This window comes from Rhinichthys klamathensis, unplaced genomic scaffold (genome assembly GCF_029890125.1).
Source record: "Rhinichthys klamathensis goyatoka isolate OS25496 unplaced genomic scaffold, OSU_Roscu_1.1 h1tg000082l_1, whole genome shotgun sequence".
NCBI classification, from domain to species: domain Eukaryota; kingdom Metazoa; phylum Chordata; class Actinopteri; order Cypriniformes; family Leuciscidae; genus Rhinichthys; species Rhinichthys klamathensis.
This window is the reverse complement of record NW_026606624.1, coordinates 2,663,418-2,687,287: the sequence shown is the minus strand read 5'-3', so window position 1 is coordinate 2,687,287 and position 23,870 is coordinate 2,663,418. Positions and strand designations below refer to the sequence as shown.

The 23,870-nt window shown below is 38.7% G+C and overlaps 1 protein-coding gene across 4 annotated transcripts in view; it reads right to left on the bottom strand.

Annotated features, from left to right (window-relative positions):
• The window catches only part of kaznb (kazrin, periplakin interacting protein b), a 188,728-nt gene that overhangs the window by 79,920 nt on the left and 84,938 nt on the right, over positions 1-23,870 (bottom strand). For all 4 annotated transcript variants that reach the window (XR_008807158.1, XM_056251437.1, XM_056251440.1 and 1 more), the window contains exon 3: positions 12,459-12,663. Coding sequence is in view for 3 of the 4 variants with exons in the window: in XM_056251437.1 (XP_056107412.1) it covers positions 12,459-12,663 (205 nt within the window). In the remaining variant the exon portion in view is untranslated. The remainder of the gene's footprint in view (positions 1-12,458; positions 12,664-23,870) is intronic.

Here is a 23,870-nt window from a genome sequence, read left to right as displayed (position 1 = left end):
TGAAAGAATGGTTGTGTAGAAAACAAACTAAAATCTCAGATTACATTATTATACACATTACCATTAAAAGGTTTGTGGTCGGTAAGATTTTTGAATGCTTTAGAAAAAAAGTCTCTTATGCTCACTAAGGCTGCATTTATTTGATCAAAAATACAGTAAAAACAGTAATACTGTGACATAATATTACAATTTAAAATAACTTTTTTTAATACATTTTAAAATGTAACTTATTTCTGTAATGGCGAATCAGAATTTTCAGCATCATAGCTTCAGTCTTCAGTGTCACAAGATTCTTCAGAAATCATTCTAATATGCTGATTTGGTGCTTATGTAATATTGTTGAAAACAGTTATGCTGCTTAATATTTTTGTTGAAACTGTGATCTCTGTTCTAACATTATGTCTTTTAAAAAAAAAATCTTACTGACCCCACACTTTTGAACAATAATGTATAATCTTAGATTATAAATAATAAAATATAATAATTACAAATCTCAGATATTATAACCTAGATAGAGACTCAACATGAAATTTAGCAAGATATAAATAAGTACCAGTAAATATGTCCAATTAAGACCACATTGTGGATTTGTTTGGCTCGACTTCTCTGATGATCGTGTTTACTGCTTGTTCTGGTCTATGGACCATCAGACTTCACAGCCAACGAGGCATGCAGCTCTCTCATGCCATAAGTATTGCCAGGGGTACATTCACACCGTCTGTCAGTCACTGAGAAATGGTCCATCGATTTGCTAAAGAGCTTTTTTTCTGCAAATAAAATCTCACTTACTCTCTTTTATAAGTATCTCTTTCAATCTTTACTCTGTTTTAAAGGTTTACTACAGTTGCGTTGGCCGACATGGCAGTCGTCTTAGACTTATACTTACACCTAGCGGTTTAAAAAATACTTCAAATATAGGGCAGGAGTAGTATGGACCACTTTTATGATACTTTCACATCCTTTTACTGTCTCACATCTACTTCTCTCACATCTTTGGCATGATATGACATTAAGATCACACCTCTCAAGCATTACTTAATCTGAATGGTGACTTGGCCAATTTGCAACCTTAGACTTTCCATCAGGCATTCAAGCGTGTGCAGATGTCATTGCATTAGACTTTTCCTCATTTGTCGTGCAAGTGTTCGTCTCTAGGGACGCAGAGGTTCGCTGGCGTCTCTCTCAGCGTGAGCTGTGAGCAAAGAGCTCTGCTAGGCCTACTTTTCAGTTTTGCACTTTTCGCATTCAATAGCTTGCATTTAGAAGCACATTTTAATCTGTTTGAGCTCACCAAACGAGAAAGTGAACTTAGTGTGATACCTCACTTTTTCATGTAGATTTGACACCTGAGCACCAACCAGCTGGAATTGTGAATAATGTATTATGCTTTAGCGGTATTGATTTTTAGGGAACCGTTTCCATTTTAAAAGATCAGCAAATATATATTGTGTGTAGATTTATTTTTCCCTCCTGAGACTGGATGTGTATCTGATTATGGTAATACAGTCCATTCATTTATGAACCAAAGTTTAACATACTATGGCCAATAAACTGTTGGAACAAGCAAATTGATGACAATGCAGAGACAGCATCCATATGGCTCTGAATTATGCAAACCTGAATGACGTGTCTGCCCTTGACTAGGGAGAAAATATTCATAATATGCAAAAGGTAATGCAGATAAGATGAAACCTCTCCACTTTAGCACAACAGTGGTTGGTTTTAAGGGCCATTCACACCCAGGAAGATAACTATAAACTTTATAAATAAATATATATTTTAATAATCATTCAAAAGTCCGTACCTCAGCTATAACTATCATGGCACAATGAATTTTTTCAGCTGATGAACCAAAAAAACAAAAACAAACATTTGACAGCCAATCAGAATCCACCCGACTTTAAAGAGCTTGAGCATTTAAAGTGGCAGAATGACAATGTTCTGTTTATTTAACATGAGATCCATATCTCTTGAAATGGATGCTAATATAGTTTTCATTATAGTTATTGTTCTTGGTGTGAACAGGCCTTTATACAGTGGGGTCCAATAATCTGAGACCACATAGAAAATCTGGTAGTCCAGATTCAAATTGTTAAATCTCATTAAAAAAAGCACAAAAAAAACATATATATATATATTTTATATTAATATTATATATGTCATTAAAAATTAAATAAACAATGTCTTAAATTATAACAAATTAAATATGATTCTGCACTACTTCTATGTGTCAGGGTTCTGTCACTTCTGTCTAGTTTATTTCTTGGTTTTGTGACAGAGCTCTGACACTCCTGTTTTGTCATGTCTTTGTGTGGGCGAGCGGCTTCGAGTGTTCTCGAGCCTAATGAGTGGCTTGTGAGTGTTATCATTAGCAGCGTGTTTGTGGCAGCAGGACGAGGCCGAGGGACGTGAGAGAACGGCGCGAGGCCGTTGGCGTGAGTGATAATGAATGACACCTGTGAGACGCACCGGTCTCGCATCTCTCACGGAGGAGCGGAAGCATAAAGGAGGAGTGACGACAGTGAGAGATGTGAGACCGGTGCGTCTCACAGGTGTCATTCATTATCACTCACGCCACCGGCCTCGCGCCGTTCTCTCACGTCCCTCGGCCTCATCCTGCTCGCCGCAGTGTTCATGTCTCGTTTTGTGTGAGCACATGGCTTGTCATGTGTGTTTCCTTGTGCCATGTGCTCTCCAGTGGATTGTCTAGCCCCTCCCATCTTGTTACCTGATTATTAGTTAATTTTCCCCACCTGTCCTTCACTCAACCCTGACAGTAGGTCACTAATCAAACTCTCATTCATGACGTTTAGCATGTAAGTTCCTTATATAAAAGGCTGGATGTTTCTAGCTTTTACTGATGTTTGTTGGATAATTTCAAATCATGCTAAACATGACCATAAGGTTTTACACAAACTCATGGAGGTCTGCTGTCATTAAAGAGAGACAAACACAAATACTAAGACATTACAAAATACAATATCATTTGTGGAGATTTTTATATATATATATATATATAGGTGATTATAAATTTTTGGAGATCCATGTAAATCTACATGTTCACCATAGTGAAAAATAAATGTACCAAATGTATTTTAATAAATACCCTGCAATTGTAGTATTGGTATACTAAACTGATATACTTCAAATCTGCTAAATTGGAACAACTAATTTTGTACTTAATGCACTTTAGTTATCCAAAAATAGTGCTGAAGTCCAACTAAATATATACTTAAGTATATTTGATTGTGCTCAAGTGGAACTATTGCAAGTATACTTTAGGTAGACTTTATAAAAATCTTGCATCTAAAGACTGATATTATACAGAGATCATTCTATCCTTACTAAGATTTATATTCAAACACATTTTAGGCTTACTAAGAAATGTGCATTGTGCAACAAAGAAATACTCAAAATAATGTTTATTTATAAAAATTTATATCAGTAATCCTCAAGCATTATGTCAGTAAATATGTTCATGGATTTGTAATATACAAATAGTAAAATAGTAATTATAGTATAGTATGAAATAAATACATTTTGGTATACAGTAGGTACTCAACCAGAATGCCTATTACCGCTGCGACTCGTGCCGCGGCAAATCCACCGCGGCAAAAATAAACTAGTCGCATTTCAAAGTCCTTCGCGAAATGACCGCCAGGTGGCGCAAAGGGGCATTTAGCAAAACAGACGCAATTGCCGCATTTTGAAACGGGCTAATGTCAATTAACAGTAAGGATGAAATAGTTGAGACTGATTGAATATGTAAAAAATAAAATAAAAATAAACAAACGAAAGAGAATAGAACAAACCTTTAGAACAAAAAAAATAATAATAATAAAAATATAAATAGTTTAACCTATAGGCTAACAGATTCCGTTAAATTAAACGAAAGCAAAACGTAAAGTAAAAGTAGGCTACATTTAAACAGAATATAACAAACTTTTAGAGCAGAACATTTTATGAATCAAAAGTTAAAATAGGCCTCTCTCGCAATTAGGTGCAATGACGCTACACTATTGAGGAATGAGAGGATTGAAGAGCGCTTCTCTCGTGTGCGCGCACTGACTGCTGAACTACCGAACTTCTGGGAAACTCTCAGTGAGAAAAGTTGTGGTCGAGTGGTAGAACTTAGGTTTCAATAATTTAGATGACACGGGTTCAAATCCTGTCCAAACACGGTAGCCTATTTATAAAATACAATTCCATGCATTTCCATTTTACAAAAAGGAACAAATATTATCTAACAGATTGACTGAATTTATATCAATCTGTATAATAATTCCAATCGTAATTTCAAAAGCAGTTCTGTTAAAAAAACAGAAAAAAAAAAACTTCATGGGGTTCCATAGGCTACGTTTTTAAAAAACATTGTGTAACAAGGTGCGATATGCTGGTGGGGGATTACCCCCCAGTAATCAATGCTTTGCCTAATTCACCAATAGAACATATCAAATATATATATTTAAATAATATGCAACACGCACGTTTAAACAACAAACAATAAAATCTGAACCGGCGCTTCTGCTCCTGTATTGAGAGATAACATTCAGCGCGTTTCAGTTACGATCCTGGTTCCAGTTACGATCCTGGTTTCAGTGGCCTTAATACATTCATGGCTTTTCAAAATGTCACAACGCGTTTTGAGATGTTTTTGAATGAAATATTGAAGTTTATAATTAAGTGTTTTGGCACATCAAGCCGAGTGGCACTACGCATTATTCTAAAGTCGGGTTTTATTCTGGCATGTTGAAATAGAGTTCAACAAACACGGCGGCGCTTTCACTTGAATTTATTTTTTCTCATAACAGCTAAAATAACTTTCTAGGATATATCCTACTCCGTAATTTTTGGTCATACAGATAAGATATCATCTTTTAAAACAGCAAAAGGGCTAATATGCTAACGATAAAACGTTTTCTCGCTCATGTGAGCGAACACACTGCAGAAACAAACGTTTGGGCATTTCACAGTGAGTAAATTCATGGCCGAGTGGAAGAACTTACGATTCAATCATTTAGATGACACGGGTTCAAATCCCGCACAAACATGGACTTTTGCCAATTTTATATTAGCCTATTAATGCATTTTATATCCTATTATTAATGCAGAGAGATTTGTCTAGTTCTAAAACTCTGTTATGCACCATATAGGCCTAGTTTTTGCTTATATTATAAAATAAAATTGCCATGCATTTCCATTTTACACTGGAACAAATAGTATCCAACAGAATGACTTAACATCTAATACCAATCGTAATTTCAAAAGCAGTTCTGTAAAAAAAATATATATATATAATATATATATAGCCTATAGGCCTATATAGCCTATTTTTTGGATTCCCTACATTGAGTTTTTAAAACATGGTTTTAAGCAAGGTGCGATTTGCCAGGGGGGACGGGGATTTCCTTCTGGTCTAAACATCCCTGCTTCTGCTGAATTATTTTAACCCCCCACCCCCTTCCTCCGCAGTAATCAGTGCTATAGGCTTAGGCTACTTCACCAATAGACCATATAAAATATATAAAATAAAGATATGCAACAGGCACGTTTAAACGACAAACAATAAAATCAAAATCAGCGTTTCAGTTACAGTAGCCTACGTTCGTGGTTCCAGTGGCCTTAATTTAGGCCCTATGCACGGCTTTTCAAAATGTCACAAAGCGTTTTGAGATTATTTTGAATGAAATATTGTTTATAATTAAGTGTTTTGGCACATCACGTCGAGTGTCGCTATTGTTCTTAAGTCGGGTTTTATTCTGGCATGTTGAATTAGTGTTCGACAAACGCGGCGGCGCGTTCACTTGGATTTATTTTTCTCATAACAGCTAAAATAACTTAATAGGCTACTAAACTTGTATTCATATTAGGCTAACAACATTTTAGCTGTCGTCTCTGTCTCCGGGAACTGCTCGTCACAAAACTGAACCGAAAGCCACTTGCCTCAGCTCATGTCTAAAGCCTTTAAATGTCTAAATATTTAATAAATGTTATCTGATTATGTAATCCATCTGAAACTGAGAGGTACAGAGGATCTACTTAAACATGTTTAACTATGTGAGCGCTTAGAAATGAGGAAAGGACAAGGCAAGGGGAAAATCTCGCTCTAATTAAATAGGCTAAATCGCCCTGAATTAAAATGTAAAAACAAATCAAATAATTTATTTGTCGAAATGTTGCGCTATTGTTTCATTTAAGTTCATAATTATTCTATAAATGTTATTTAGTTTAACAGCAGCACAACGAAGCACTGTGGTTCGAGATTTATTTGAATAAAAAAGAAAAACTTATTGAAATTGAATGAATTATTGAAATTAAATATTTAGTAATAAAGTTTCATGACAGAAATATCACTACATGTAGCTCACATTATTTAATTCCTTCATTATCAACACTTTAATAGCCTAATGCTAATGTCTAATAGCGGTTTAAGTGTGAATTGCGACTTCTTGTTTTAAGTCAGTCTCAGATTCAGAGAGCCTGTGGGGGTTTGGAGGGACAGTGGCTTTATCGTGCGTGCACAATAGGTGTTAATGTTCCTCTTTCATATGGAGATGTCGGATAGCCAGCCCAATGAGCAGGCAAAGGCTAAATTCTTTTAAGGATAAATCTTTCGATGTGTCCAAATGTAGGCCCTATATCTTATTTAATTATAAATATAGTGTATTTTTTGTATTTAAAGTTTTTCACACAAAATTTAAATTAAAGTGTTCAATCCAGTTGTTTCAACTGTTTTTATAGAGTTTTAGAATGTTTGAAGCAGTGTGTATGATTGTCAACAATCTGGCATTATCTAAATATTAACTGTTGACGAAACGAAGCAGATAAAGAGCTCTTTAATTCAACCTCGTTTTATTGTAAGTGAATTCAACAAGGCATGCTGTGTCTTTGAAGCAACAAAGGCAAAATAATTTGTTACAGTTTTTTTTTTTTTTTGGAGGGAGACAAAATAAACTTCAAAAATTAAACTTAATTGTTTAATTAAGCTGCAATTTCTTTGGCAATACAAATTTAAAATGTTGCAAGAATAAGATTCTGTGTTTCTTATTTTGCATCGCAAAGGAAACTCTAAACTCAATGCAACCAGCTGTTTTAAACAAATAAACTGTACCAGTTTATTTAAACCTTAAAAATGTGCGATGGGGTTTCAAACTTAATTAATTTTAGTGTTCTTTTACATTTTCATTTGTTTTTATATTGAAAGCAATACTATTTAGTTAGTCTGTTATTTTGTGTAGCCAAGTCAACAAAATCAGTCTTTTCTGTTTTGTTCAATTTATGGATCTGTTTTGAAAAATTTCTTCCGTTGCTATGGCCGGGTATCACTGTCTATCACCTCAATTTCGTGAATGATTCACAAAACAATAATTCAGCTAATCTTCCCTCATCAGTTTTGTCGTGCAGCGGCTCTACTTGAATGTAGCAAATTTATGTTGTAATGTGCCATTGATAATTTAAACAAAACTCTTGACTTTACATAAGTAAACAGTTAATGAATTTGCTAATAAACAGTTACCTATTTAAGCATCAAGAACGGTAAAACATAAACGAATTCGGCCAACAGCAAATTGGCTCCATTGAGATTCGATCTCAGATCGTTTGAAGCGTATTGAGGCTCATGTTGTTGCGTTAACCGCTGAGCTATCGTCTGAACGCTGTTAAACATTGACTTATGCTCTTCCAAACCCTCATTAATAGCCTAATATGTTTCGGTTGCAATGTTTTATGTTGAAATGTTTTCACTATTTATTCAATTTAATTTCAGTAGGCCTATTGTGATTATAAATTCGTTTAACTACAAGTTTCACTTGAAATCATCTGTTACCAGCTTTCAATCGCTCTCAATGAGCAGCGGCCCTGCGGCAGATCACGCAATAGAGAGAATAAACTGACACTTTTCAAAGTCTGTAATTGTAGCGCCTCTTAGCGGTAAAAGGCAACAAATACACACCAGAATTTTACCGCCGCGGGAGCGGCGGCGGTAAAAGTATTATTCTGGTTGAGTACCCACTGTAGGTTTTTTTCACTAGGTCATACATGTAATTCCTTCAGGATATCATCTCAATCATCAGAGTCAGATGTATCAGTTTAAGTTCATCAGATGATTACACACAAGTCTGAACTATAATCGCAATCTGATAAGCCTAATCACGTCCTCATAAAGAAAAAAGGCAGTGTATGGATTTAATTTTTGTCTTGTTAGTGGTGGTAAGAAAAGTAAAGGAAAAAGTATCATTGTTATGATTAGGGATTTCAACAAACCTAAGTAAAGACTAAAGACTTGTCCTATCTAGAACTAGAACAGTAGTTCTCAACCAGGAGGCCTATGCAAACTTCCAAGGGGGCTGCATGTTGATATTGTGGGACACCAATGTTGGAGAAAGGAGCCCAGGAGCAAAGAAGTAAGTCCCAGCTGGGAGGGAACGGATGCAACGGTCTAACACTATTCTTTCCATCAATGGGGGGTCATCCCCAGAACCGAGCCAGGCCTTAGTCAGTCGGGTCAATGTGGCTACCTGAGGTCTTACTGGCTGGGTTGGATCAAAACTCCATGCATGGAAACGTTGGGCACAAGCAGGGAGGCTATGCCCATAATGGGACCAAATGGCCTTCTTTAACTTCAAATAATCAGCTGCATCTCTAGCAGACAGATCTTGACAGGCCCTCTGGGCCTCCCCCGTCAAAAAAGGTGCCAACACTGCACCCCAATCTTCTTCAGGCCATTTCTCTCTGATTGCTGTTCTTTCAAATACCTCCAAGTAGGCTTCCACGTCATCCTCTGGAGTCTGCTTAGTGAGGACCCGCCCTGGGTCTAGGGTGCTGCTGGGTTTGGACATGACTTGACACATGGTAGTAACTGCCTTCCAAAGGGCACTTAGCTCCTCTCTCTGTTTGGCATGACTGGTCAACAAGGCCTTAATCGCATCTTCCATTTTGTCCTTCTCCAGGTCTCGTTTTGTGGCAACTCAAGCACTGGCCGCTCATGCCCGCATTCTCCACCAACTGTGACACGTCCGAAAGCAAGGAGAGGTTTCAACTGCCACAAAACACAACCACAAGAGAGACGGGGGCAGCGTTAACAGAAACTGTCTTTTATTTAACAAAAAATATATAGGATGGCCAAAAGGGATCCAAATTGGAACTTAGATTCTTCCCGGTCTGGGGTACTCATGACAGCTGCGTTCCTACCGTCTGCTTGAACTCTAGGCCTCCTTGAAGGGGGAAGACAGGAAAAACGAAAGGCAAAGTTGGTAAAGCAGAGGTTACAAGGTTAACTGTGTCTTTTCTTTCTCTTCAGCCAGTCTCACTCTAGGCCTCCCTGTGCTTCTTCACCTCATCCTGGGGTTGTCTGCACCCAGGACCATCTCTCCTTTGAGTGAAGCACAGATTCCCAAGATTTATAGTGACCTCCATGGACCATTATTGGCTACAGCTGTAAGTGGTTCCATGTTTGAAGGGTGAACAGGTGGAAGTATTCATAATTGATGATTTTTCCCAGCTGGGACTTACTTCTTTGCTCCTGGGCTCCTTTCTCCAACATTGGTGACCCACAATATATAATATTATATAAAACTGTTATATGTAATAATGTTATGTTATTAATATAAATGTATGTATTAATGTTATTATTAATTGAAATGTTTCAAAAAGCATATAATCATCAAGTAAACAGTTTCTTCTTTAGATCCTGTCGTCACATAAACTTCACTTGTCATGTAAAGATGGAGGAGAGACGAAGCACAACTGGATGCCACATCTCTCCATTAGGCTGTCATAGTCCATTAAACACCGGCTTGCTTTCAACTTTATATTCAGAGTGTGTCCGCCTGCAACATGAGGTAAACATTTCGAGTGTTTGTAACAAAGTGAAAAAAGTTATTAGCCGCAATGAATGCTTGTGTGCCTCATAAAAGGTCAGGATAGTGGAAAAATACTTCTTCACCAAAAAAAAAGTGAAATGAAATTGAACCCAATCCAAATCCGGCCCTACAACAAACATGACTTTTAGTGGCCCTCAGCCTTTGGCTCGATAACGACGGAAGGATGTGAGCAGAACACAAATGAACCCGAAGCCCTGATTAGAGGAATGCTGTTTTTGAAACAGGAGGAGGGGGGCGGCTTTGTGTTTAAACTAAGAGAGAAACTCCCACATACGGCAGGACAGAGGAATGTGTATCTGATTACATTCTGCCTGCTCAGCCTCCGGCTCTCCCATGTAAACAGTCACCTGACTGACAGAGAGAGAGAGAGACTGAGAGGGGCAGAGAGAGAGGGAGAAGCATTACATCAGTGCGTTGGTAAAGAGGAATGTGGGTTCACTGCAGTGAGATGCCTTAAACCCATGTGAAAAGAGAGAGAGAGGGGGGAAGCTGTGCTGTTCATACAATCTCATTCATTTAGAAGGGTCCCGCAAATGACACCTGTTCAAACACACAGTTTCTATTACTTTCGCTCCATCTGAAAGAGTCTCAGCCTGCAGAAGACCACCGGGGGGAATGTCGCCCACCGCTGGGCTGCCCTGCATGCTTTAACCCCTATAACATCATCAACCTGACACAATATCAATACACTGGTCCTCGCCGCACACACACAGACATTGTTCGAGCCGCTTAACATGACCTCTAGCCTGAAGTAAAAACTGCCTTGGGCTATCAAATCTGTACAACAGAACCGGACGGATCTCGCCACACCTAACTTCCTTTCAGAGAACATGAAGTGAAAGTTGAGATAACCAGTAAAAAAGATGAGTCACAACACACAATGTTAAATGAACTCACATTCAGGGTAGTTTTGGTAACAATTGCAATAGGATGCATTTGGTGACATTAACATTAACAACAATACTTTTACAACATGAACAATTATAAATCTAGGCTACTATTGTAAAAATACTATTGTTCATTATTAATTCATGCTCTTTTATAATACATGAAACTACCATTTAAAAGTTTAGGGTCAGTAGTATTTTTTTGTTAGAAGAAATTAATAAACATAATTTCAGCATTTTTTCAAATTAAAATTGAAAGTAAAAACATTTATAATGTTACAAAAAGATTTCTATTTCAAATAAATGCTGCTCTATTCATAAAAAAAGACACTGAAAAAAATAGTATAATGGTTTCCACAAAAATATCAAGAAATAAAAATTTCTTGAGCAGCAAATCAGCATATTAGAATGATTTCTGAAGTATCATGTGACACTGAAGACTGGAGTAATGATGCTGAAAATTCAGCTTTCCCACAGGAATAAATGACATTTTAAAATATATTGAAGTAGAAAACAGTTAGTTGCGATAGTACTTTGAAATATAAAAAAAAAGTTTTTAATGTATTTTTGATTTAAAAAATGCAGGCTTGGTGAGCATAAGAGACTTCTTTCAAAAACATGTTAAAACATCTTACCGACCCCAAACATTTCAATGGTAGTGTATATTGATTTATACAATTTGACATTTTAAAAACTTAGGAAATTAGGATTAATAAATGCTGTAAAAATACTGTTCATTAGTTAGGTTTCATGAACTAACAATGTTAAAAGGAACCTTGCTGTCAAGTTTTTGACAAGCACGGGTCATGTGTGATATCATCAAGCACTTTTGACGATAATAACGAGATTTTCATCTCGACTTAACGTGACAGTTTACCCGAAAATTTACATTTTGTCATCATTTACACAACCATATGATGTTCCTTTATGTTCTGTAAAACATGAAAATAGATATTTTTTGCCCTTACAATGGAAGTCAATGGTCCCCAAAACTGTTTGGTTATCAACATTGTTCAAAAATCTTCCTTTTTCATTCTTTTGTAGATGAAAGAAAGTCATACAGGTTTGGAATGACATAAAGTTGAGGAAAAGATGACAGAACTTTCCTTTTTGGTGAAATATCACTTTAACATGGAAATGTGTGAGAGAATGGCAGTTTAAAACACTATCCTGTCTGACACTGGTTGACAAACATTTTCAGCTAAATCTCACGGCATCAGTTAAGCCAACATTGCTGTGTTGGGCCTGTCGGGATGCTCAACTCATTCTACCAATGTTTGTCTTACAGTAGTCTAAAAGCTAGAAGCTAGTATTTTAACATTATAAAAAAGACACACTTTACCTTTAACTAAGTTTTAGTATCAGACCTGAACCACGTGTTTCATGTTATTCCCTGCGAATCAGTCAGAGACAGGAGTTATGACGACAGTTGAATCCAATGCTAGCCTTCATTTTTCTTCTCTCTCACTCTGGCCTTTCTCTGCCTGATATGTCACAGCTGCGTTGGAAAGCCATCCCACCGGCTACCCGGGAAACGGGACGAGGCAGTGAAGAACGGGATCAGCTGCCCCCGTCCTCCCCTCTTTACTTTCTTCTCTCAACAAAAGCTCATTCCCAACCACAAACCCTTAAAAATGAAATATTCTCAACTGTAACTCACAGACCAAGCAAAACTTGACACATGTCTTACCGTGGAGGTGGTGATGGTGGTGATGGTGGTTCTGCTGGTTGTTCTCCAGGCCGACGGGGTTGCATGCCCCCAACTCGGCCAGTCTGCGGCTGGTCGCGGAGAGCTCGGAGCGCAGGTTGGTCACCTCCTGGCTGGCCGACTGAATGGCCCCATCGATCCGCTGAGCCAGCTGCTTGTTGTCCTCCATCATTTTCAGGATTTTGCCCTGAGAAGCAAATCCACACAGAGGTGCATGGTGTCAAGGGCTCGGTCAGGGGGTAGAACAAGCCGTGGGTCCCCTGTCCCCCTTTATCTCTCCACGGCTGCCACAGTTTAGACCACACAAACAAAACACGCGCTGGAGAAGGGGAAAAAAAATCCCAAGTCAGACTCCCCTCCTCCTTATCCCAGCAGAAAAGACCTAATCACTACCTGTCCTCTGTTAGTGTGAAAGAGAGCTGAGCGTGTGATAGAGAGAGAGGGAGAGAGAGAGAGCATGTGAGAGAACGTAACGGACAGACGAAACAGCAGGTAGAGGAGTGAAAGAGTTCCCGCTGAAAAACCGCGCTCCCAGCAGCTGCTTCCAGAGAGAACACAGTGCATTGAGAGATGACATGCTCTCTTTTAAACGGAACGTACCATGTGTGCTAGATTTCTGGGGGAGAGAGGGAGGGAGCTAAAGTGCGATGTTTCTGAAACTCTGTAAACTGCAGGCTTCGCCTCGGAGAGCTTCCCTGTTTGTATTGGTTTGTAACAAGTAAGTAACTGTTCTTATGTTGCCGATGTGGAAAACGAGACAAGACTTTCTTGCACTTCCTTGATCCCTTGACAAACACTTGTCAAGCTGGATCCGTCTATTCTCTCGGACAAACACACTCCCACCCCTTTCCCTTTCTCTTCATTACATATTCATTCTTTTGTCCCTGGGAAACGCTCCCCCACTCTTGAGGTTGCGGATGGGGGTGGGTTGACTCAACTCAGGGGGAGAGGAACCAGGCAGACCTCTGTGCTGGACACGAGGGACAGCTATTAGTCCGGCCCCCTGCACGCAGGAAGTGAAGAGAATTACACTGAAAGCAATCAATCTCCTTGCAGGGTCAAAAGTTTGGGGCTGATTTTGAAAAGCTCTCTGGTCTTCAGATGCAGACCCAAAACGATTTACCCTTTCCCAGAAGTCTTACACAACAGATTGAAAAGTCTGTATGTACTCTAAGTATAGGAATCAAAGAAGCTCCTATGCTGTTCAGTGAGACGCTGGCCTATGTTACATTTGGATGGACCTCGAGATCATCCATAACCTTAATTGACCCATCATCTATGCTAAATTTATAACCTTTAGAACAGGTGTTGGGGGAGCCATAAAATCTGCTAATACATTTTATGAACGAACGAACAAATTAATTAATTAATGAATTTGGCAGATTATCCATACCATTTATATTATACCAATTAATGCATTAACTGAAGAAAAAAAAATAGAAAAATAATTAATGCATTTGGGCAGATGCGTATTATCCAAAATGACTTACATTGCTTTCAAGGTCTACATCATATCAATTTATGCATTAACTAGGGTAAAATAAAGATAAATAAATAATGAAAATAATATATATATTTATATTTTTTTTTGCATTGGCAGATGATTTTATCCAAAGTGACTAGCATTGCATTCAAGGTCTACATTATATGACTAGTATATACACTATATTACTGCATTAACTGGGGTAATATAATGGGGTAAATAATTATTAAAAACTTTTTTTTAAATATTTATGCTTTTGGCAGATGATATTATTCAAAGTGACTTACACTGCAGTATAACAATTCCTGTATTAACCAAAAAAAAAAAAAAAAAAAAAATTAATGTAAAATAAATAAATAAACAATTTAAAAATTATTTTGCAGATGATTTTATCCAAAAGCACTTACATTGCATTCAGGTACACATTTTATCAATTCATACCTGAATTATCCGGCAGGGGGGCCGATAAATAAAAATAGGAAATAGGAAAACAGTTGATATGTGCTCGTCAATCAAGCTATTTCATGCACGAGTATTTAATTTTAAAATAAACAGAGCCAATCTAGGCTAATGCCTACCGATTAGAGGCAAATCCAGCCAAATTTAACCCCTGCTTATGACTATAATCAACACCAGCTTTTAACGGCGTGGCTTTTATATCCCCCAAGCAAAACATTGGCTGAAAATGAGCAAAATCACTAAATTCCTAGAGCAAATTGATGGGGTGTGTGAGTGAGAAGCAAATCTGGTGAACCATCCCAGCAAAGACCTATCATTTCAACACTCTGACTGAGACGCGTCCCCATTGGTATTCACAGGAAGTAATGCCAGAAATGAATGGGGAACAACATTGGAATCCACACTAAAAACTACTATTAAAATATGAAAATAAATGGGTTTGTTTTTTCAGCAAATACGTTTTTGCTGTCTGTGGATTTTCAATTGCATCCGTCTTGCTCATAATTTAAAGATAGCTCAGATGTAATGCTATGAAGTCACAAAGTTTTCAATAGGCAGACTGATTGATTTCAATCAGAAATGAACTGGAAAGAGCGCCACATCTGCTTTGCTAACACCATTCATGCTGAGATTCAGGCTGTCGCTGAAAAAGCAGTGAGGCAGGGCTTTGTTTTCAAATCCCAGCCCTGAAACCACTATAGACACAAAGTAAAAGACCAAGAGAGTTAGAAAGAGAACGAGAAGGAGTGGTGGAGAGAGAAAGAAAGAGGAACATGTTTGGGAAAATCTAGTCCAGTGTGTTTCATATTCTGTGGCTTTTCCATTCTGCAGAAGACAGAGAAAAGATCTCAGTCGTATTAAAAGTCACCTCCATTGACTGTTACACACTAGGCCTCACAAAGGACCTGGAGTGAACAATGCTAAATGTCAGTGGGAAAGGTAAAAGGGCAGGAACTGGACAGGTAACAGTTGTTCCATGGCTTTTACAACAAGGCCTTTCCCTGCTCTGTTGTTGTCACCTGCCTTTTGCCAAGAATATGCTCAAGCCGCTTACCACACAGAGTGAGCTCTGCAGCCAAGGGTGCTTTCAAATAAGAAAACCCTCAGAACTGGGTGGTTTGGATCACAAAGTCTACACACTTTAACGTCAGGCTTTTTATGATGTCACATCATAAGTGGAAAAAGTACATTGGCTGATAGCAAGTGACATGACATCATGAATCCAAAATTATTAGAACGGTAAGATTTTTTAATGTTTTAAAATAAGTCTTCTGCTCACCAAGGCTTCATTTATTTGATCCAAATTACAGCAAAAACAGTAATATTGTGAAATATTTGAAAATAGAAAACAGCTTCTATTTTCTATCTGAAATAGCTTTCTATTTCAGATAAATGCTGTTCTTTTGAACTTTCTATTCATCAAAGAATCCTGAAAAGGAATTGTACACAACTGCTTTCAACATTGATAATAATAATAAATGTTTCATGAACAACAAATCGGCATATTAGAATGATTTCTGAAGGATCATGTGACACTGAAGACTGGAGTAATGATACTGAAAATTCAGCTTTGATCACAGAAATAAATTATATTTTAAAATATATTACAATAGAAAACAGTTATTTTAAATTGTTAAAAAATATTTCACAATATTACTGTTTTTGCCGTATTTTGGATCAAATAAACGAAGCCTTGGTGAGCAGAAGAGACTTCTTAAAAAATCTTACCGTTCTTATAATTTTGGCCACCACTGTGTATATATTGTTACGGCCGACTCGTGGCCGCAACAATATAGGAAAATCAAAACAAAAGATCGATATAATGAATAAGGTTTATTACATAATTCTAGGGGTTCCACAAAGTGCAATAATACATTTTATCCCATCTGAAATGTCCCAAAATGCTGACAGATGCGAGATCCCGTTTTAGCTAGGAAACAAGAGGCCAGCCATAGATGTCACCTCTCCGTACACCGCCCTCCATGGACGGAACCGAAACACATATATCTCCACCTCCTAATTTGAATCAGGTGTTCCTCATCTCCGCTCCCACCTAAAAAACCAAGAAATACAAAGAAAACAAAACACCCACACCCATAACACCACCTCCCCTCTTAAGAGAGAGGATCCTTGCAAAGGACCTCTGAAACAAATGAGAAAATTATTATTAATTCTTAATTAGCGAAAAAACAAAATATTACCACTTAACCCCAAATCATTATAACAGACTGCAAACCAAGTATGATGCCTTCTTAATCTGATTCCCACTTGCAACTTGAATACAGCAACGCCCGGTGCCTAGGAAAAGCCAGTCACAATGAGAGAAAACAGAAGATAAAAAAAATCAACTGAATCAGTCACAAAAACTCTCACATTGGGCACGAGATAAGGCATCAGCCAGTACATTTTCCACACCCCTAATGTGTCAAATCTCCAAAGGGTAGGGTTGCAAAAAGAGAGACCATCGAATAAGATGCTGGTTTGGGCTCTGCAAAGAGTGCAAAAAGGTAAGTGGATTGTGGTCTGAAAATACCACAATTGGAAAAATACCACTTGTTACATAGACTTTAAAAAACCCAAATCAACACCAATGCCTCCTTTTCAATAGTGGAAGTATGCAACTGGTGAGACTTAAACTTTCTGGAAAAATAGGAAACTGGTCTTTCTATACCCTGTTAATCAGCTTGCAACAGTACAGCTCCAGCCCCAACTTGACTGGATCAACCTGGATCTGAAAAGGTCACAGTCGCCTTGGCAAACTCACACTTTTCCAAGTTGACCGTAAGCCTAGCTTCTGCCAAACGCTCAAAAAGTGCTCGGAAAAGATGCTGCTCCCACGTGACACTATATACAACCACATCATCTAAATTAACAGCACAACCATTCAACCCAGAGGTTACATGGTTCATCAAGCGTTGAAAAGTAGCGGGTGCATTTCTAAGGCCTAAACTCATTACAGAATAAGAGTATAACCCAGAAGGGGTATGAATGAGGCAATCTCTTGTGCACGAGTGGTTAAAGGCACTTGCCAATATCCTTTTAATAAATCAAATTTACTAAAATACATCGCAGAACCGACAGAATCTACACAATCTTCCATTCGGGGCAATGGGAAAGAATCTGGTTTTGTTATGTTATTCACCTTTCGGTAATCAGTACAGAAACGATACGACCCATCTGGCTTTCCCAAGAGTAAACAAGGTGATGCCCAGCTTGAAAAGGAGGGTTTAGCGATGTTATTTTCGACCACATATTTAATTTCAGACTTAAGATGACATTGTTTATCCAAAGAAACACGATAAAAACGCTGGCGTATTGGTTTTGCATTGCCGACATCTATATCGTGCTCTATCAAATAAGTGTGTGAAGGTGAATCTGAAAACAACATAGGGAAAACTGAAATCAAAGCTTACAATTCTTCAGCCTTCTAATGAAGAGGCAAATGTTGTACAAAATCCTCCAAGTTATTTAACGTTTCAGAGTTGTTAAGACGGGGCTGCAACATGCAATCTTCAGGTACTTTAACATCCTCAGCAACTTCCATTACAGATGAAGCAACAGCGACTGCTACAGGAGCCTTCTCTGACACCAAAGAACGGGAATAAAAGGGTTTTAACAAGTTAACTCTTTTCCACTCAGGTGTTGAAATCAAGTAATTTTGGTGTACCACCGTATGTGGACCTAAAAAAATTTGCACAGAACGGAAGAACCTGGAAGAGGCAACAGGGCCAACACCTGATCCCCTGGACAAAGCACACGAAACTCTGTGTTTCGATCAAACAACTGCTTCATCTTTTTTTGTTTATTCAAGAAATTGTCCTTAGCCATTTGACCAGCTGAAAATAAACGACGTCTAAAACCATCAACATATTGTAACAAACTCTAAGGTGGATCGGGCCCCCCCTTTAGTCCATCATGGAGAACAGCCAGTGGTCGACGCACTTTATGACCAAAGACCAACTCATTTGGACTAAAACCAAGACTGTCCTGAACCACCTCATGAGCCGCCAACAATAACCAGGGCAAACCCTCCTCCCAGTCACGCTTTAATTCCACACAATAGGCCCGCAGCAACGACTTCAATGTCTGGTGGAAGTGTACCAAAGCCCCCCTGACTTTGTGGATGGTAAGCACTAGAATGGTTTTGCTTCACACCAAGCTACAGCAAGACTTCCTGAAACATATGAGAAGTAAAATTTGATCCCTGGTCGCTTTGAACAACCCTAGAAATCCCAAACACAGAAATAAATTGTGTCAAAGCTTTAACAATAGAGCGAGTAGTGATTGAGCGAAGAGGATAGGCAGCGGGATATCTAGTACTCTGACATTACTGTAAGAAGATACGTATTTCCTGATTTGGAAGGGGGTAATGGACCCACACAGTCTACAATCAGATGCTGAAATGGTGATTCAATCGCTGGTATTGGATATAGCGGTGCTGGTTTTAGACGCTGGTTCGGCTTTCCTGTAAGATGACAGGTTGCACAGGTTTTAATATACTCCCTCACATCTTTTATTATACAAGGCCAATAAAAACAATTAGGGATGGGGCCGATCCGATCCAGTATCGGTATCGGGACCGATACCAGCGTAATTCACGTATCGGATTTTCCCGATCCAACCTGCGGAGATATCCGATATCCATGAGCCATGTCTGCGCTTTAACGTAGTCTGCTGAAACGACTCCAAAAGTGATTCCCGCGGCCCGCCGGCTAGTCTGCTAGCTGGCTGCAAACTGTGGAATGGATATCCTGAAAGGAGGTGTGGCTCAATGAGACACAGAGACCCCCCCTCAGGAAATCCATTCCGCAGTTTGCAGCCAGCTAGCAGGATAGCATTGAGCTGCCAACATGTTCGCTGTGTGGAAATCCTATGGTGGAAATACTTCACACTGGAAACACCACAGCAGAGCAAGACAGCAAAATGCAATGTTTGCAAAGCCGTATTAATTAAACCATTTGTCTGTGATGCATGTTTGCTATTCGCAGTCCAGAAGAGAAAGAGAGAGATCTCTCACGCGGTGCCACAGCGCGCACAACACGACAGCCCATCAGCATGATCGGTGATTGTTGTAAAATGCAGTCTCTACTGTTGCTAAATTGCGGGACGCTTTTAATAATAAAAAAAGCTATTAAAAGCACAAAAATCTGCGCAAGAGAAGCTGTTCCCGCGTCGCGCGCTCCGAAACAGACCGCAACGAGACAAGCACATTATACTTTGGGCTTCATATGCACGTCTAAATGATCAAATGTAGCCTACACAAAAATGTCAAAATGACCGGCTTGGAGATTCACTTAAACAGTTTGTCTAAAATGGATGTAGGTATGGAAATATTTGGGAGAAAATATGGTGCACTCGTTCTTAAAGGGGAAGCAGTCTAATAAACATGCTGACGATTGCTCCATTACTGAGAATCAAACAACAAAAGGCAAAGAGAAAATCACTCACAGCTCTTGAATGAATAACTTTAGCTTTAATAAGCATAAATCTATCTATTATAAACTTTGCAGTGCTATTTTACTTTTGATTACATTATTATAATTATTTTTAGACCATACCTGAATAATGTTAGTAGACCTTCCTGAAATTAAAGCACTGTGTAGGCCTGTATAATGTGTATCTTTGTTTAATTGTCTATCTTTTGTTTATCTATTGTTTAATATATATATATATATATATATATATATATATACACTCACCGGCCACTTTATTAGGTACCCCATGCTAGTAACGGGTTGGACCCCCTTTTGCCTTCAGAACTGCCTCAATTCTTCTTGGCATAGATTCAACAAGGTGCTGGAAGCATTCCTCAGGGAGTTTGGTCCATATTGACATGATGGCATCACACAGTTGCCGCAGATTTGTCGGCTGCACATCCATGATGCGAATCTCCCGTTCCACCACATCCCAAAGATGCTCTTTTGGGTTGAGATCTGGTGACTGTGGAGGCCATTTTAGTACAGTGAACTCATTGTCATGTTCAAGAAACCAATTTGAAATGATTAGAGCTTTGTGACATGGTGGAAGTAGCCATCAGAGGATGGGTACATGGTGGCCATAAAGGGATGGACATGGTCAGAAACAATGCTCAGGTAGGCCGTGGCATTTAAACGATGCCCAATTGGCACTAAGGGGCCTAAAGTGTGCCAGGAAAACATCCCCCACACCATTACACCACCACCACCAGCCTGCACAGTGGTAACAAGGCATGATGGTTCCATGTTCTCATTCTGTTTACGCCAAATTCTGACTCTAACATCTGAATGTCTCAACAGAAATCGAGACTCATCAGACCAGGCAACATTTTTCCAGTCTAAATGGTGTTATATATATACACTCACCGGCCACTTTATTAGGTACACCTGTCCAACTGCTCGTTAACACTTAATTTCTAAGCAGCCAATCACATGGCGGCAACTCAGTGCATTTAGGCATGTAGACATGGTCAAGACAATCTCCTGCAGTTCAAACCGAGCATCAGTATGGGGAAGAAAGTTGATTTGAGTGACTTTGAACGTGGCATGATTGTTGGTGCCAGAAGGGCTGGTCTGAGTATTTCAGAAACTGCTAATCTACTGGGATTTTCACGCACAACCATCTCTAGGGCTTACAGAGAATGGTCCGAAAAAGAAAAAACATCCAGTGAGCGGCAGTTCTGTGGGCGGAAATGCCTTGTTGATGCCAGAGGTCAGAGGAGAATGGCCAGACTGGTTCGAGCTGATAGAAGGGCAACAGTGACTGAAATAACCACTCGTTACAACCGAGGTATGCAGCAAAGCATTTGTGAAGCCACAACACGCACAACCTTGAGGCAGATGGGCTACAACAGCAGAAGACTCCACCGGGTACCACTCATCTCCACTACAAATAGGAAAAAGAGGCTACAATTTGCAAGAGCTCACCAAAATTGAACAGTTGAAGACTGGAAAAATGTTGCCTGGTCTGATGAGTCTCGATTTCTGTTGAGACATTCAGATGTTAGAGTCAGAATTTGGCGTAAACAGAATGAGAACATGGAACCATCATGCCTTGTTACCACTGTGCAGGCTGGTGGTGGTGGTGTAATGGTGTGGGGGATGTTTTCCTGGCACACTTTAGGCCCCTTAGTGCCAATTGGGCATCGTTTAAATGCCACGGCCTACCTGAGCATTGTTTCTGACCATGTCCATCCCTTTATGGCCACCATGTACCCATCCTCTGATGGCTACTTCCACCATGTCACAAAGCTCTAATCATTTCAAATTGGTTTCTTGAACATGACAATGAGTTCACTGTACTAAAATGGCCTCCACAGTCACCAGATCTCAACCCAATAGAGCATCTTTGGGATGTGGTGGAACGGGAGATTCGCATCATGGATGTGCAGCCGACAAATCTGCGGCAACTGTGTGATGCCATCATGTCAATATGGACCAAACTCCCTGAGGAATGCTTCCAGCACCTTGTTGAATCTATGCCACGAAGAATTGAGGCAGTTCTGAAGGCAAAAGGGGGTCCAACCCGTTACTAGCATGGGGTACCTAATAAAGTGGCCGGTGAGTGTATATATATATATATATATATATATATATATTGATCAAAAGTTTTTCAAATAAATTACTTTTGGCAAGGATGCATTAAGTTTATCAAAAGTGACAGTAAAGACATTGATAATACTACAAGAGACGTCTGTTTCAATTCTTCACAGAACTAGGGATATATGTGCTTTTTGAAGATGTAGAAGTAAGTCATTAACTTTTCACATTATAAATGGTTTTCCCTATACTCCTTTTATCCCTTAATACTTAATACTAGAAATGTAATTAGGCAATGTGTACTATATCAGTGCTAATTTAATTCAAAGACAACAAACGACTTTCCTTTTTATATAAAATCCCATCTGGATTTAAAAAGTAAACAATAATAAATGAATTAAGAAGTTCTTTCTCCGTCATTTATTGCTTAATGCGAGTTTGGCTACAGGATTGCTGTGTGTGTTCGGCGTTCATGCTCGTCTGAACAAAACAGAACAGAACAGAACAGAACAGAACAGAACAGAACAGAATGAAATCATTTTAAATGTCAAATTAGGCGTTTACTAAATAAATGTACGTTCAACTGAAATGTTTTTTTTAAAATAATATATAATTATCTCAAAAACATGTTAACATTGGCAGCCCTAAAAACACTAAAAAGTTTTTTTTTTTTTTTTAGTATCTAATCTGAAACACACACACAAAACCCCTAAACTATCACGGAGTGAAAGCTAAATTGAAATGACAAACTAACCCTTACTAATTAAAAACCTGGCATCAGGTGATCATTCAATGCTGGCACATCCACTGATAGGACCTAGCCGCATTTCCTCTTGTGGGGTATCTGCTTCTTTACTGAAAAACTTTCCAAATAGTTGTTATTCGTTTGTTCATTTGGTTGCACCCGTAAATAGCATGTGATTAAGCAAGTGCACTTAAAACAAGGTATTGATAAACGGCCACAGTGAGAGGCTGGACTGGTTAATTGAATATCGACTCATGCCAGGTAAACTGGAATGTTTGCTCTTTTGCTCTCACAGAAAGTGAGAGAGTTTGGTGAGCACAGCCAACTTTTTAAAAGGCTCTTATCTGGGTGCTGTGTGAAAATCCTTCGGCTGCCAACTCTGTTTCCTCACATGTGTCAATGTGTATGTGTGAGGGGGCGTGAGAGGGCCGAGTACAGAGAGACCATGGGCATGTGTGAGGTCAAGGGCTCTTCCCACAGACTCTTACAACACTGAATCCATGCACTAGCAGGGTGTCCAAAACCACAGGAAAGAGCAATATCATTTCCTGAGTATAGGACTTGAGCTTGTTGATGCAGAACAGGCAGAGCTCATGTACTTTTTTTCACTCTTTCCTAGCGTCCAGTTGATGAGGATTTGTTGGTTTTAAGATATATAGGAAATTATATGAATGAACTATATCAATGGCCATTCAAAAACTGATATGATATACTGAAGGGTAGTTGACATGAAAGCTTTTTTCACCAGCATCATGATTTTCCTTTTTATTTTCACCATTTTTTAGTAGCATTTGTCTTCTCCAGTTTTTCTTCTCCTTTATGGTTCTGCAATTTTGACATTTCTCAAAACAACAAATAATTATAAAATAATTAGTAAAATGCTTTCAAAATAGTTTGATGGAGTACAGCACATCACACCACAGAACGTCAACTTCCCACAAGTATTTCATGTCAACGGTCATGACTACCATTTCAAGTTTGGGGTTGGCAAAAAGATCATTTATTTATTTTTTAAGTTGCCATGAAACAATAGTCTTTTCTTCCCTATTGTGACGTTTAGAAATGGCTTCTAGAAAATGAGAAAAATTTTGGATGGGATTTGATTTATTATTATTATCAATGTTGAAAACAGTTGTTTCTGTCAGGACCACTATCGCCAAATACGATTGACAGTTAGCAAACAGTTAGGATTG